At 47.3% G+C, this 16,477-nt stretch overlaps 1 protein-coding gene across 2 annotated transcripts in view; it reads right to left on the reverse strand.

Annotated features, from left to right (window-relative positions):
- The window catches only part of SEPTIN8 (septin 8), a 35,444-nt gene that overhangs the window by 15,616 nt on the left and 3,351 nt on the right, over positions 1 to 16,477 (reverse strand). For both annotated transcript variants that reach the window (XM_062002146.1, XM_062002145.1), the window contains exon 2: positions 2,898 to 3,012. In XM_062002146.1, coding sequence (XP_061858130.1) covers positions 2,898 to 3,012 — 115 coding nt within the window. The remainder of the gene's footprint in view (positions 1 to 2,897; positions 3,013 to 16,477) is intronic.

Consider the following 16,477-nt stretch of genomic DNA (forward strand, 5'->3'; position numbering starts at 1 on the left):
AACCTGCTCTTTTTGAGAGCGGAGACCCATGTGAAGGAGGAATCTGGGGACCTATTTCAATGCTGAGAAAGAGGCAGATGGCTCCAGACCTGCTAGGACAGCTTGCCATCAGACTGAAAACCTCTTTTCACAGCAGAAAAGATGTTGGATGGGGTTTCCTGATTTCACTGTGCAGCTGAACTTTGATCTGCCTGGAAGTCTTAGAGCAGCTTGTCCATATTCCACTGCCTCAACTCTGTAGTCTCACACATCCCATTAATAACTGCAAAAGGACTAAAGCCCATTCTGCTGTAACCTTTTCCCACCCACATTCACACAGCAAAGCTGTACCAGGCTCATTTGCTCTCCTTTCTGAAAAACACTGCAAGCTCTGCCCAAGGTATACGGTGAGCTGCTGAGATCTGGCTTAGTACATGCAAACTGTTCAAGATGGCCCTGATATGCACAACACGTCACAAACAGTAAGTCCGTGCATTGAGATGATAGGGCCACCTGTGCAGCAAACAAAATTGGCCAAACTGGAGGAAATAAGGAACAAACTCCTTTGTGACATTAGGCATGAGCTTCCACAGGCATTCAAACCACCTCAGCAAGCGAGCAGCTGTCTGACAGAGAGCAAGAGGTGCTGCTCTGCCCTGGGGAGTTCTAGCTGCACAGGAAGATTTTGCAGCCCAGCCCAGACGATGGTGTTTGCAATGTAGCCAGTTTCATCTCATATTTGCTCTTGTTCTCTGGAGTTTCACTGTAGTATTTCTGCTTCCTTCAAGGTTGCCCTGTTATCCCATGGTTCTTCATGCCATATCAGCCAAGAGGAGACAACAATGCTGCTCAGGAGAGAACAAAACGAAACCAATACCAAAATGCCACATAGCATCTGTGACACAGAGGGCAAAGCATGACAATATTTTCAGAGGCCACGTTCCATGATTCATTTTCATTATAGACCTCAGTAGAGTGCTGAAGCACTGAAGCAGGGCACTTCTGAGGCAGCTTCAATTTCCCAGTAGTAGAAAAAAATTCTGCCAACTTGAACCTCTGAGATACACAGAGGGAGAGAACATGGGGTCATGAAGAGATGGCAGAGAAAGTTGGTAAGGAGAACCAGTAGGGCCAAGATCAGTAAAAGTTTCCCATCTGTAGCCCCCTGTTCCAACAGCTATTGAAGGACACCTGGGATGCATCACAAACCAAGCTCCATCCCAGAATATTTGTTTCACATGCTGTCTGTGAGACGGAAAGGCTTTGAACTGCTGCTCGTAACTAAATGAGACCCTGATCTTTTCCAGACTGGCCTATGAGGGGCTCTGTTTAAACTCCTTATTCACTACACACAGTCCTGTTGGCAAAGGGAGCAGGGAGAGGCAAAACTCAAGGAAACAGCCTTCTGCTCCCCACTCCCATGCCAGGCAGTCCAAAGAAACAGCCTTCTGCCCCCTACTCCTATCCCAGGCAGCCCTTCATGCTGCACCTTTGGCAGAGACGGCCACTGCTCCTGCTGAGCACAGTCATGTGCCGATGGGAGAGCAAGAGGGTGAGCAAGGTTCTGTCCAAGGCAGGTGCCATGCCTGCTGCCAAGGGGCTTAGGCTTTTTCCTTCTTCAAGCACAACCACGAATACCACATGGTGCTTAGAATAGGGCAGCAGTACATCCTGTTTCCTATAGCTGTGGGTAAGAGTTGTGCAAGGAAGTAAAACCAACCTGGTACTCTAGATTAATATGGAAGGAAAGTCATATGGAGAACTCACTACTAATGTAAACCACATTCTCTTGTTTGGTTTTGGGCACAGTTGAGAGCAGCAACTGGCAACGGGTACTTGCTTTCTTTTATTTTTTTTCCTCTTGCCCAAAAAAAGAAAGAATGTGGTAATTTTTCCCAGTGTTTCCCAAATGCATGGCCAGATGAGAACACAAGAGTATCCACGTTGGTGTCCCCAATAACAACACTAATTAAAAACATATTGCCCTCTACTGCAATTATCCTTCTGCTAAGGAACAAGCCAATAAAGTTCAACTGTGATTTCAGCCCTGTGCTTCACTTGTGGTTTGGATATGCCAAAGTGTGTTAGGTATGGCACAAGCACCTTGTGAACGTTGTCAGGATTTCACTGCAGTGTCTATACAAAACCGCATTCTCTTTGGGCAGATTGAGGGCCAGGCAGGGAGCTGCCATCTCTGGATGTATTTCTGCTGGTCCAGCAGGTTACAGTCAGACCTCATACACAACACAAGAATCAGCCAAAGTAAAAATAATGCTCATCTCATCACTGGAAGGAATTGGATTCTAGCCCTATAGCCAGTATTGACTGCTAGATCACATCAATATCAGAATTAAAAAACAAGAATATGAGGTTATTTTAAAGCTAGCCTCTTGTACCTGCTTACAAGCTTCAAGACAAAGACTTTAGAATCAATAAAAACCAGGAATACTCCCTCTTCTAGCAGGGAGATGGTCATGCTTCAAGTCCTTCGATTCAACCTGGCAAAGCACCAACCAGGTACAGCTCAGATAAAACCTCTTATCCCCAGCTTTGGGATGCAGGATTATGCTCAGAAATGACAAGAGTTATCGCCAGCAGCTCTTACTTCACACATGGTGCATCTGACTGCATCTACTTGGACGCCGGATTCCCTGAGAAGCTGCTCATGCCAGAAACCCCAGCTTGCAAATGGAAATACGTACCTTGCCACATAAAGTCTTCCCTTCGCCTTGAAGCATCAAGCTCTAGAGAGCTCAAGTTTATGAAAAATTACTATGCATTTTTTAAAACCAGGCATTTCTGACTTGCTGAAAGCCACTGCCAAGGCCTGTGGCACAGCAGGACACACAGAAATCCTAGTCCCAACCTCACCACACTGCCAGCTCAGCCCACGTCTGTTTGCAGAGGACTGTGCTCACCCACACAGAGGATGTTGAAGCTGAAGCCTTGTGTGACAGACTTGCTGACCAGCTGATCGGGGAGACTGTCGAAGCCAACATGGCCCCCCAGGGAAAGGTTCCTCTTCTCTTCATTCTGGTAGGGAGAAGATGACAGATTAGCAGAACTGCACAGAGAAGGCAAGTCAGAGACAGGAGAGGAACCAGCAAGCCAGAGAAACGACCACCCTCCCAGGCACAGCAGAGCCACTAATGCAAACCCTAACGCTGCCTGCAAGACCTGGTGTTTTGGTACACCATAGGGCAAACCCTCTGACAGCCAACAACAACAGAAAAGAGAGGGAGAAATACCCATCCTAATGGGGAACTGGGAGAACTAAGTTACCAGGCTACAAAGCAAAGAAAACACTATAGAGTGAGCAGCTGGGAGAGATTAGCAAAGGAAAACCCACCACTGTGTGTTTTAGCACTCATTTCTCCTCATCCTTTTTAATTTTATTTCCTTAAACTCTCCAGCATCAAATTCAGCTCAACAGACTCTGCCTTCCCCCCGAGGACTTGATCTTTTTTCCTCTGCTGTTGCCATAAGCAGCATGGTTTTGCTCACTGAGGCATTCAGGGGTGCTGCTTGCACAGGCAGGGCGAGGAACCCTCTTGCTTCACCATCTGTGATCACACAGTTTTCTACCGTTTCTCTGCTGTTCCTGTTCCTGCCTCCCCCATATGCAGCTTGTTCTCCCCTTCTGTCTCCTCCCTCCCCCAGAGGAAGACTATGCTGATCACCTGTAGGAAGCTTTGCTCAGAAACTATGACAATAAACATCTGAGCAGACAACAGGTCTATGCACTGTGTTTTACAGAAAGGCAGCCCAGATCTGCTACAATTCCAGCAGAGAGGAATTCAGCAGAAGGGTCGTTTCTGTTTCTAGTGGTTAAGAAGAGGAGAGTTTGGATTTACACCAATATTTCAACTGATGTTGCCTCCTCTCTAGAGAACTAAGCAATGCTGCCTGAACCCCAGGACCGGACCACTGCCCCTACAGCCTCTCAAGCACTCCTCCTCCTCAGGGACACGAGGATACAAGATTTCAGAGCACAACCCTTTCACCCTCACAGCTTCTTTGGTAAATGAGTCTGTTCTTGATGCCTAGCACAGCAGAAGATAAGGATGGAAAGTGCCTGCCCTTTGCCTGGCTGTGGTTCTTCTGTCTGTCCAGCAGTTAGTACTTGAAGTCTCAGCACCAAGACTGCGAGACAAGAGCATACCCAAAGAAGGGCTTAAGCTGGCAGTCAAACTTCAAAGTAACTCCAGAGGAAAATAAAAGAAATTACGTGATAAGCCTTGTGCATTGCTCTAGGCCTGCAATAAATCTGAAAAACCAACCACAAACCTTTGTTCAGCTGCATCTCATGTCAAAGCCTCCTTTAGTTTTGCCTTTAGTAGAATAAATATTCCCAGCTTTGTAAAAGAAATCACTTAAATCACAAGAACAACTTGTGAACAGCTGAAGCCGTTTCTGTGCCTCACATATAAAACTTCTGGCTGTCCTGGTTAGCATTTTTTGTCACCTTTCAGATGATTTTAGCCCAGTACTCTCCCAAGGGATCCCCTGGACAGAAACACCAACTGTAGATGGGCTCCTGCAATCAATTCTGTTCCATCCCATCAGGATCGATCGTGCTCACTAACCAAGAGGAAACAGCAATCATTTAAAGTTTCCCCATGGGAGACAGAACATCAATTAACGTTTTAAGGTGGCCAAAAGTTTACGTGAATTTAAAAGGCCTCCTAAGACAGGGAAACCTCCAAGTTATACTTTGTTCCATTCTTCTGTCATCACACAGAAATGCTAAAGTCCAGACCAAGACCTCTGCAAGGACAGATCCGGGCTGAAGGACAAGTCCCCAGCACTGAGGGAGCAAAGTGAGTCTGTGCTGACCTTCCAGAAGCAGCACTGAGCTGTGGACCTGTCCCCAGGAAGGGGAGCTGGAGGCATGTGTGTTGGGAACGGGCTCAGAGCTGTTCAGGTTTGCTTTTCCTCTTAAGGAGAAGGCTGTCAAAAGGTCTAGAAAGCCACTACGTGCATCAGCAGAGCCCATGGGGCTTCCTGGAACTCTCAGTCCCTACTTCTCCTCTCCCCTCAAGCCCCTCCGAGGGAACATCTCACAGAGCGTAGAACACCGGTTCCCACAGCCACAGCACAGTGACAGCCAAGCAAGCCGTTCCCACGGAAAGTCACCCAGTCTGACAGATACACTTGGTGTCTTTTCATTTTAAATAACCAACAAAAACAAGCAAACAAAAACACAAACCAGAAGCCTGGGCTGACATTTTGGAAGGCAAACAAATCAAGGCTGCCGATGGCTATGATTAGGCTGAGAGTGCCCGAGACAGGGAGGAGGTTTCCAGGCAACAGGCAGCACCAGTGCTCGGGATTTTAACACAGGCCCCAGCTCAGCAAGGCTGCATTTTAAAATAGGCTCCAGCTAGGCAAGGCTGCATTGAGAACTCAGTCATGGTTTGGCCGGAGGAAACCTGAATCTGTCTGCACAGGGCTTCCTCTTTCTCTTTTTTTGGCGTTTGGTCACTGCGAGCTACGGGACAAGAATACACTCACTCAAAACTGCTCACCATCTCTCAAAGCTGTGAAATATTTTTGTCAGTGACCTTGAAATGCACAGTTTACTTTTATTTCTGTAAGCAGCACTAATAATCTGGTTCAAGTCCAAGATGCTGCCAATACCAAAGCACAAAACCATTTGCTGTGCTTGCAGTGCGTTGCACTGTCATCCAGCCTCCAAAGAGATTTTGCTATGGTTGCTGTGTTAGGATGAGTAACATAACAACTGATGGAAAATTGTAAAACTAAGAAAAGGAAGAAAGAAAAAAAGAAAAACAATTATCTGTTTAATTCTTTCCTTCCAATCCATCAACCTTACAAACTTGAGAGCCTTGGGAACACAACTTTTCTGTTCAGTTGTGGTGTTCAGTGTGCTGACCTGCCCTGGAGAGGAACCTACCCACCACATCAGCCTGCATCTAAGGCTTATTTCTGCCTGCATCTACCTGCAACTGATCTGCGAGTCTCACCTCAAGTGCTTAACACTTTTGGCCAGCTCCCAGGCTAGCTCAAGGACAGCCTGACACAGTTCACCTGCTAGTAAAGACAAGGTCACACTCAAAATTGAATTCTCTCCAGCAGAAGCAGCCAGCCTGCCACGCTCAGCATAAATAATCAATCCAGAATACAAATGCTTCAATGAATGAGGGCAGCAGTAATGCAGCTGGGAGTATGTGTATGTGTGTTGTTCTTTCTGTTTTGAACAAAAGCTAAGAGTTCAGTAGCACTTTTCCCACATTTGGTGCCAGTTACATGGCTGCCCTGCAGGCCAGGCAGAGCTGGATGGGATCAGCCACGGCAAGAGCCAGGCAGAAATCCAGCCCTGCCCTTTCCAGTTGCACTGGTCTCTGCGACACTCCCGCTCTCTGCAACACCTGGTGAGAATTGGGTCCCTTATCTCATTGCCTGGAGAGGTAACACTCCTGCATCCTACCAGGTAACCTGGGGCTACCAGCAACCGTCAGGCAGCCAACCTTTCCGGAAGCCCATTTGGTCATTTTGCAACATGATAATTAAGAGTTCGTTGATGGCCTCCACCATGAACATCACTTCCTGGGTCACTAATGGCATCCCACGATGGGCAGCTACCAGAGTTTTACTTAGGGCCTTTGAACACGCTCTTTGAAGGTCTCCTGTGCTTTGAGCTGATCTTCAGGGCTTGAAGCAGAGAGACAAGGGGATCATTTATATTTTTAATCTAGAATTTCAAGGGAAACAAAAGATTCATCAGAGTAGAATTTATTAATTTCCAAACTTCAAGCCTTTTAAACATTTTTCACAGATGCTCCAGACGGGCAGAGATGCAGAGTCTGTCAAGACAACAAGCACACAAACATCACCTTGGGGCACAGCCACGAGAGCAACAGCTATCCCGGAGGAAAATCGATCTTTGGCTCTGGTTTGACAGCTGCGTCACAGGACCCTTCCCCTGGCATGCAGCAGTAAGACAGACGTGCCCTTGGTAGCACAGATGGCCACGTTCAGCTGAGCACCACAAGAACCAAAGAAATCTCCAAAGATAGTGCTTCATGCCCACTGTAAGGCACCAGCCACCCCTGCTCCCAGACCTGCTCTGCTAGAGGCTGGGGATGCACTATGGCACACGAGCCCATTCCTGCAACCACACCAGCCCAAAGCTGTCCAGAGCACCAAAGCCAGCATTTCAAACCCATAGCAGCTTCCTAAGCCCATCCACAGCAGGGTCCCCCAAACCCTGCAGTGCAGCGGGACCATGGGGCGGGGAGGAAGCAGGGGCAGTTGGCCACAAACCATAGCTGTGGAACATGGTGTGTAATTCGGCTCTTCCTAGTAGACAAGGAAGACAGAAACATGAGAGAAGTGGCACAGGCTAAAACAGTAACCAGTGTGTCTACCATCCTTTAAAAAAAAAAAATCTAAAAAAAAAATAATCTGATGACAGTTTTCTCTTTTTCCAGCCTCTTCATGCTTCACCTCCAAACTACCATCGGTTTCACTTTATGTCATTACATTTTTCAGCAACTTCTTGCCAGAAAAGTGGTTTCTCACTGGCTGTGCAACCCATGGGAGATGGCAGGAGCGAGAAGATCAGCTCCACATTCAGCCGCCCCTCCTGCTCAGTGTTCCTAGCTGGGGCTCCTGCTACAGAGCAGAGCAGCTTGCTCTGCTTTTAGATGTGCTGCCTCTGTTCTTGCTTTCACACCAGAAGCAGTAGTATGAACAGGCTGGTACTTGGACAGAAAATACCATTCTGACATCAGTTGGTTAAAAAAAGGAAAAAGATATTGAGAAGTATCACCTTCCAATTAATCTCAGCGAGAAATGCTCTTTGGTGACATATGCTTGTGTTTTCTGCTTGAGAGAACCCTTGTTTTTGTTTTCCTGAATAAAGCAGGTGAAAACATATGGATGAACAAAAGCGAAATTGAATGTCACAATCATAAATGGTGATGTTTATTTCTTTAAAGGGTGATTTTTAACTTTTTTTAAGAACTTGGCATGATGGGAGTTGTAATGTAAAAATCTTGGGCCCTGCTACAGCAGACTCATCAGCATACACACAACTTCTGAATATGCCTTGTACGACCGGGAGCAAAAAACAAAAATCATATCGTTCAGCCAAACCACAATTCCAGTGAAGAGTCCTGTGTTTACACCCCGAGGGACAGCACAGCACTTCGCTGTACCCAAGGTGCGTTTTCTCTTTTCTATGACCCAACAAAACATGAACGAGAAAGATGAAGAACTGACATTTTCCAAGTCAAACAGCAAAGATCTAGGGGAGAAAAGGGAGGGGAAACTCAGTCCTTTCTTCTTTCTGCTAAACAAAAAGAGCCTACACTTGACCAGTGACATTAAACTCAAAGGTACCTGTTGCTCCCCAAGACTCCCTCTGGCACCTCTGTAGGCTTTGTGCTGCTGCTCTGGGCTCTCCGTGGGCTGTGGCCATGCTGCAGTTCCCCAGATGCCCACCCCGCACTTAACTCCACGTGCAGGGAGAGGCACTGCCCTTCTGATGAGAGCTGTCCTGTTCCAAGAGCTCACAAACAGCAGTATTTCAGGTCTCTCTCTTCCCATTCTTTTTCTGTTTGTTTTCCACACATATAAAATAGCAAAATGCAATAGCACAACATGTGCACAGTACTTTTCCATTGTGCGTCAATTACCACTATCCAGGTACACTTTTGTTTACAAATTCTTCAATCCAGGATGACATCTTGACCTTAAACAATATCAAATCCTCTAGGACTTTGCAGCACAGGTCTCCTTCCACCCTGGGTATGGCCATCATCTTCACCCCAATGCCTGTCAGTGTCCCCAAGGCACTGGACATCCCCACGGACACCGCAGTAGCACATGGAGCCACAGCTCAGCGTGCCAGGCACCCTGCAAAGTGCAGAGCACAGACAGATCTTCTCCCTTCCAATTTACAATCACATCAAAACAGAAAGATAAAACAGCACTAGCATACAGATTGCAGCTCCCTGATCAGCATGACTCAGAGCAGCAAGAGGACGATGAGGGAAAGCTCCCGCAGGCCCCGCTCCGCAGGGCCACGTGCCTTTGGCAGAGCTCCCATGGTGGGATGGGGCAGGCAGCGCTCCGCACCCGGCACAGCTGGGGCCTGCTGTTAGTCACAAAGCAATGACTTCACCTTCTTCATTCCCCATCCACAATCCACAACAGTGCGTTCAACACAGATTAATACAAACCCCACTGGTATATGTATGATCCTATTCCCTTGTCTCCTGAATGGAAATGCATGGAATCGGGAAGTTATTCAGTCCTGATGCAGGGAGTCTCATTTGCAACCCAGTAGAGAAAGGATGGAATGAGATCTATCTGTTTATTAAATGCAAGTGGAGCAAGCTGGTCCCACACACAAGGTCACACAGACTGCCAGCCTCAGGCATTGCCTGGCCCCTCAGACCGGGCAAACTATGGAACAGAGAGGTTTGCTTTAGGGTCCAGCACACACAGGGCCACTACCCCAACTCCAACTGTACTGTGCTGAGGGACCTTCCCCAAACATCTATCCCTGCAAGATTCCTTACAGAGGTACTGGTAGTTTTATTGTCATTTCACAAGTAAACTGAGTCATACAGCAGTTGGGTACTTGCCCAGAGACCTTTGGGCAAACAGTGTCAGAGCCAGATTCAGCTACTTTGTCCAAGTAGGCACTCCCTTGGGCTTGGCCCAGTTTCTGGATCAATGTAGAAAAATATGGCAAATCATCTCTCTCAAGATCCTAACCCATCTCCAAATACTGGCTCAACAAATGCCACTTGACATTTGCAAAGAACCAGCAGTGAGTACCAACTCAGATTTCCATGAGGAAAACACTTCTTTTGCCAAGCTCAGCAGCTGAGGGGTAGTAACAGCAACACCAACATTTGAAAAGCACCTCTGTGGTGGTAGCAACATTCAAACACACACTATCACACACCAAAATATTATCCTTCTTGTACTCCCAGGCTAAGGACTATTAGACATACAACAGCATTAATGAACGAGCTTATACTTTGCAGTCTCCTGAGCAGAAAGAGATGGCCCAAGAGAGGTAATGAGACCAGATTTGAGGTCATATCACAAGAGCCAGCAGACACTGAGCATAGTAAGTCTTGACAGAGGGCTTAAGCACAGTGTGACCTCATGGGTGCCCTCGGCACTGCAGATGAAAGGAAGCACACTTTCAGCTGAGACTGCCCGTGGAGATCTCAGCACCACTTAGGCTAAGATTGTCACACCTAAATGCCATCTAATCTCAAGCAGATTTGTAAAGTGCAAGCACATATACAACTCTGAAGGTTTTCAGTTAATCTTAAGCATGTGCTCAAAATTCCAGGCCCCTGTTGTAGAGCACTTAATAACAGGCTGAAGGAAGAAAAAATATCCAAAACCCTACAGAGATAATTTTAGACCACATGAAACCTGCATCCTTCAGGGTCTCTGCTACCTCTCTCTCCCCTGTGGTGGTATATGGCCAGGCACACACGACATACCTCAGACAGCGTGAGCAACTCTGTCTTCACTGGGCCTATGCCAAGGGCAGCAACGTTTTCCCCACTGTAGCAGCCCTAAAAAACTGTAAACAGTAACACTTTGATGCCTGACACTGCTCTTCCCTTCAGCAATGGCAGGACAAAACCCTAGTGGCCTTCACTTCCCTCTCTTCCCAACCATTCTTCCAGGTACAGGACACCACTTTAGTCAATCATCTCCAATTGCTGCATGCTCACAAGCAGCTCCCAACTCACACTGCAGTCTCTCCCAGTAAAAACCTCATGCTAAAAAGAAAAAAGAAAAAGAAAAGCAACCAACAAACAACCAACAAACAGCCCCCCTTTAAACCTCTCTCCTAAGAATGCCAAGAATTTTCCCAGACACTTGAGCCTTTATTCATATGCCTCCCGTCTCCCAGATGCAATCCAGGCAGGCAAAAACATCACTGAAGAAATCAGATATGAAGTTGCCACCAAGACCCACCAAATAAAAATGAAAGCCACTTTACACTACAGAGGCAAGAAGACTGAAAAGCTGAGGTTCTCTCCTTCAGGGCTAACGAAAGCTTATGTTGCCTGAAGTAATGCCTTTCTTGAAGGCTTTTAGACTAATTTTTAAGAGCTATTCATAAACCCTGAGACCAGCAAATGCATTGTAAAGAGCAATAAGAGGGAAAAGAAAAACTAGGAAAAGATCACTGGTCCTGTATCAATGTTTCACGGTGTCCCATAAGCCCCAGGCTCATCTCAGGGAAGAAGATGCTCTGCTGCACCCCTGTAAAACCCAGCATGTTGAACACACTGCAGACACCTGCCCTTAAGAAAGTGGAAAGGGATTCAAGTGAGAAAGCAAAACTCCATTTAAGGAAGGAACTCTTTAGGCAAACCTCTGAACTGCTTTGCTATGCCCAATCTAGGAGTGCCAGAGCCACACACCTCATCCCCCACCCAGCAAACCACCGGAGGAACATCAGCCCTCCTGCTGCCAGCCAGGAGCAGGGACCTGCTCACTCCCTCCACACCAGCACCAGCCCACTCACTTCAATGGCTGTGGGCAAACAGCTAAATGGAGGCACTACCTTCAGCTTCGCTTCTGTTTCAGCAATCTTTCCTCCTTTCGAAAAACCCAACCAAACAAAAACCACCACACAAAACATCAAATAAAAATCCCACACACATCCACGGAATCAAACGAACCGATATAGGCTTAAAACAGCTCTGAATGTCAGAAAAAACTGGTAAGTTTGAAGGGAAAGTAAAGCTTCTCATATTTTCTTATCCAATATACATCTAAAAAGATAGATTCACAACTTGTGAATGTACCAAGTTTTCATTTTCTGCAAACAAACTGTTTCTGGCTTAAATTCCTCTGACTTTTTACACTAAAACCCAAAAGTCCACATGCTCCCTTTTCTTAAGCTGCTATTTAGCAGTTTCCCTATAACATTTATGAAGCCTAATTAATTAATTGCGAGGTCTTTCTTAATTAAGAAGGATTAAATGTGCATTTTGTCCCTATCACAAGCCCTGGATGAGAGCTGACAAAGGAGCAAAACAGGATTTGCTGGGCATTATGCACACAATGTTTTGCAAACGTGAATGTTGCCTTTGAGAATAAGTTGGTTAAAACAGAGAAAACTATGGAACCAAAAATGAGAGACATTTCCTCCAAAATGACCTTAAAGGATGAGAAAGTTCAGCTGAGAATTCCATCCCCCATGAGCTATTCAAAACCAAGCAGGCAAAGTCCAAAACACAAACGTAACTTTTTCAGTCTGATTAAAAAGAACCCTAAATACAAACAAGGACAGATCAGACTACCCCAGCTCCTTTCTTTTCAAAACTATTTATTCAGAGAGTGCTGAGGCTTTTAGTTTAATGGAGCTCCACAATCAACCCTGACAAGAGACTAATCTTATCACTTTATCTAGTAAGAGACTTTCCCAAGTTCACCCAAGGCAGCAGACGCATTCCCAGCTTGCACTCAACTGATCTGACCAGCAGGATCTCTTCCCCTCCTCACCATGAGAAAGAGGAGGAGACACCTGGTAAATACTTAGCTGTGGGACAAAGCAAAGACAGAAATGGAGTGCTACCCCTAAGGAGTGGCATGGAAAAGGTTTGGGGCAGCTTCAAAGAAATACTGAAGAGGGGGAAAAGGACCTGGATCCCCACCACGCTGAACATGCCCTGCTGGATGTCAGCCACCAAGAATATTTGTTTTAGTTACCACTTGAAATAAACATTGCTAATTCCCACATACGTTTCCAGAATTTATTGCCCAATTACAATAAACGCTATTATGCAGGATATTTTTAGACAAGGGAACAGAGATATAATGGGAACCCAAGAGTTTTGGTCACCACCGTATGCTTTTTCCCCAGTTTGCCTAACTCACTGTTAGCACCTCTGCTAATAGCTCTTCCAGCCACTGGACAAGTCTCCTCATGATACTGCCTGGAAGACACCAGAAAGAAGTTGTACATACCACAGCCACTCAGCCCCAAGAGCTGAACCAGAGTCATCACGCTAACAAGCTGACTGCTGTATATCCTATTAACACATGCCTCCAGAAAGCCTCAAAGTGCATTAGCATAGAATACCTTTAATCTGAAGACTCAAGGGAAAAGGAAAAAAAAATAAAACCTTTATCTGGAAAATGTATATAGCAAAAAGATAAGCTGAAAGGATCGTTTGCTCTGTATGGAAATACAGAGTAAATCTATATTCGTGAATATGAGCTGGAAGCACCTTTGCTGCAGTAGATGGGGGAAGGAGAGCATTGCTGGGAGGCCAGCTCTGGCAGCCCTTCCTCAGGCAACCCTTTCACTGCAGCGGAGCTGAAAGCCAGGATCAGCTTGGATTAGACTCCAAGGCCCATAGCAGCCCACTGCAAGCAGGACCTGGAGCAGAGACTCAGTGATGCTGCTCTGACCCGAGCTGCCCTAAGCCACACACCCTTCAATACAGCATGGTCGGTCTCGTCTGCCAGAGACTGACCTGAGCAACCCTGGCTGCTACTGTGGGGAGGATGCAGTGTTCTGGTGCAAATACGAGCTCCGGAAACAGGCTTGACACCAGCCCACAGCTGACAGCATGCCTGTACAGTCCTCTGCAGCCAGAGAAGAACTCAGTCGAGCAGAACCTGAGGGATGCGTCCTGCCTCCCTGTTAGAGTGAGAACCAGCTGAAATGCTCATTGCCTGTGGAGGACTCTGGTGCATTCCCCGCATGTTTCCCTGTGCACGTAATGCAGTGGTGGCACAGACTGATTGCAGCACCTCGTGCAGTGGTGAGGAGAGGACAGGAGCAGCCTTGAGTCCCTCGATGAAAATCCAGCCCAGGCTCTCTTGCTCCACAATTGCCTTTGAGGCTGCTGAGCCAGAGAGGGCAAGAGCCCTGAGGCAGGGTGCTCCATGGGAACCTCTCTCTAGCTGTCTGACATCTCTGGAATTCCATGTGTGTGGGAGACAGACACTTTTTGGCTTCACAAAGGACTCTGAATATCTAAACAAAGTGGTGCCTCCATAACTCTGACCCCATGGGCCCTCATCATCCCACAAGCCAAGAGTAGCAACTAGGGACATATTCAAGAAGCCTGTGATTCTCACCGACTCTCTGGACCTCCCCCAACCCCCTGGACATCTCCACTATCACCCCATTTTGGAGGGTACTCATTCCCTGTCTGGCTCTGCTTTTTTGCATCAAAATGTTGAAGGCAAGCATGGTTGCTTATGCTGGAGAAGAGGCTCTGAAGGGAAAGCATGTGGCTAGGACTGAGGAGAAGCTACACCTTTCTTTTCCCCCTCACTTGAGCTGCTCCGGGAGCAGAGATGGGCTCTCATCTGACTCTTATGATACATGAACAGAAATGCAAAGCTTCAAGTATAAACCCAGAGCTCACTGCAGCTATAGAGTTGTTGGGAAGGGGAGAAACAAGGAGGCTGTGTATGAACACAGGCCCCACCTCACCAAAACACAAATATGGGGCAGGACAACATTATTTCTAAGAGTTGCAGCTAATCTGAAACAAGCAGGGCAGCTTCTCCCATCCACAGCCTCAAATGTGTCCAAGACGTGTTCTGAATAACCAAAGTTAATCACATAAACACGCCACTACCCTACCCAGGCGGGGTGGAAACAGTGCACCCACACCCTGCACATCTCCCTCAGTCCCGTGGCCTCCCAAATCCTCCTCTTAATTGCACAACCCACGAAAAGCCAATTCAGCATCATGTCATTTCTTCCCCTCCCAACCTCAGAGCCAAAGGAGAAGGAAAGGAGGCGAGCACAGCCATCTCTCCTGCAGACAGACCATGAGCCCAGTCCCCAGAGCACAGCGGTGCCTCGAGACGACAGGACGGGGGACAGCGGGGGCACTCAGAGACAGGGCTGTGTCTCTCCCCGCAGCTGGTGACAGCACCACGATTCTGCTACAGAAGATAATATTTAGGGAGTTTTTGGCCTTCCAGCAACGCTGGAGACTGTCTGACAGCTGCCACGACAGTACTGACAACGAGCCCTGACACCGTGCCGGCCTCCTGAAAGAGAGTTATTCTTCAGGCTTTCATTTGTTTTGCCGATGCAGAGGGCACACACAGCTTCAGCACTCGCCAGCTCACGTCCTTCCACCCACTGCCTCAGCACTCGCTGCGATTACAAGTGGTTAAGAGCAGCTCTGGAGCACCCACGCAGAGCAACATGTTGCATCTCTGCTGCAAAAGGAAGAGACACTCTGGATTCACCGACAGCAACAGCACCACAGTGGGGAAGGGAAATTAAAAAAAGGAACAAAAATATCATTTTCTGGGCAACATTTGTTCCCAGCACATATATTCAAAATAAGTGTTTAACTGCAATGGACTGTGGTTGAGCTAATTGGTCCTGTGGTTGAAACAGTCAGAGCTGGCTTCCTGTATGGAACAGGCGAGTTTCCCAAGGAGAGATTGTGGGGCTCGGAGAGGCAACCACCAATTTGTCTTCTCCAGTGGCAGGCCATCTTCTCCATCCTTCCTTCCAAAAAAAAGCCTATGCTACAGGCAGAAGAGCTGGCCAGGGCTGGGAGGGAAAGGGCTGCTCCCGCTGGGCTCGCTTCCTGGGGCACATTACCAGCTTGGAGAGAAATCTGTCCCTTCTGTTCCACACTGCACAGGGGAATCACTTGAGTTTTTCCAGGCTAGAGGTAAAATAATTGAACGACAGAAACAGATGAGGAAATTCAACTCTGGAACTTCCAAATGGTGCTGCTGGCTGGGGGGGGGGGGGTGGTGAAAAAAGTGGGGGAGGGGGCAGGGAGAATGTCTGAATCCACACAAACCCCAGTTTGCACTGGAATTGAGCCATGGAAATGTTTTCCTTGAGAATCTGATTAAAAGAAAATGTTACCACTGCAGGTCCTAAGCATAGGCTAAGTCTTGTGGCAAACGCTCTGCCCTAACCATAGGACACAGAGCTGTTCTCAGCCCACTCTTCGTGCCTGTCCTTCACAGGCTGAGATATAACACTGGTCCTTCACACAGAGGATTTAGGCCATGCAGTCAGCAAGAGAGAATGTGAGCTTACAGGAAACAGCAGTAGCAGACATGCATGAAGCTTATCACAACCCAGGCAGCTATGGCAGGAACAGGCACCGTTCAAAGGTCCCTCTCCTCCCACAGAGTTGGGAGTGGGTCACAAGAAAGCAGTAGTGTGTAAACAGGTAACACTCACACAAAGCTGCTAAACTGGCCAGACTTCCCCCAGCTTAGCAGCTCACTGCCACCAAAAAATTCCATTGCCTATTGCCAGGGAGGAAGATGCTGTTCAGCTTTCCTCTGTATAAAGTGGTGGGTTTTTCTAGCAAGAGTTTCTAAGGGGCATTAATTTATAGTAAAGATACCAGGAAAAGCCTGGCTAACACTCACTAACATGAAGGGACGTTTTCTCAGGTCTGCATGTAGACAGCCACCCCGCAGCCACAGTTCACACACAGCTATGTGCATACACACAGTGCTCTCTTCA

Source organism: Colius striatus, chromosome 9 (assembly GCF_028858725.1).
Source record: "Colius striatus isolate bColStr4 chromosome 9, bColStr4.1.hap1, whole genome shotgun sequence".
Lineage (NCBI taxonomy): Eukaryota > Metazoa > Chordata > Aves > Coliiformes > Coliidae > Colius > Colius striatus.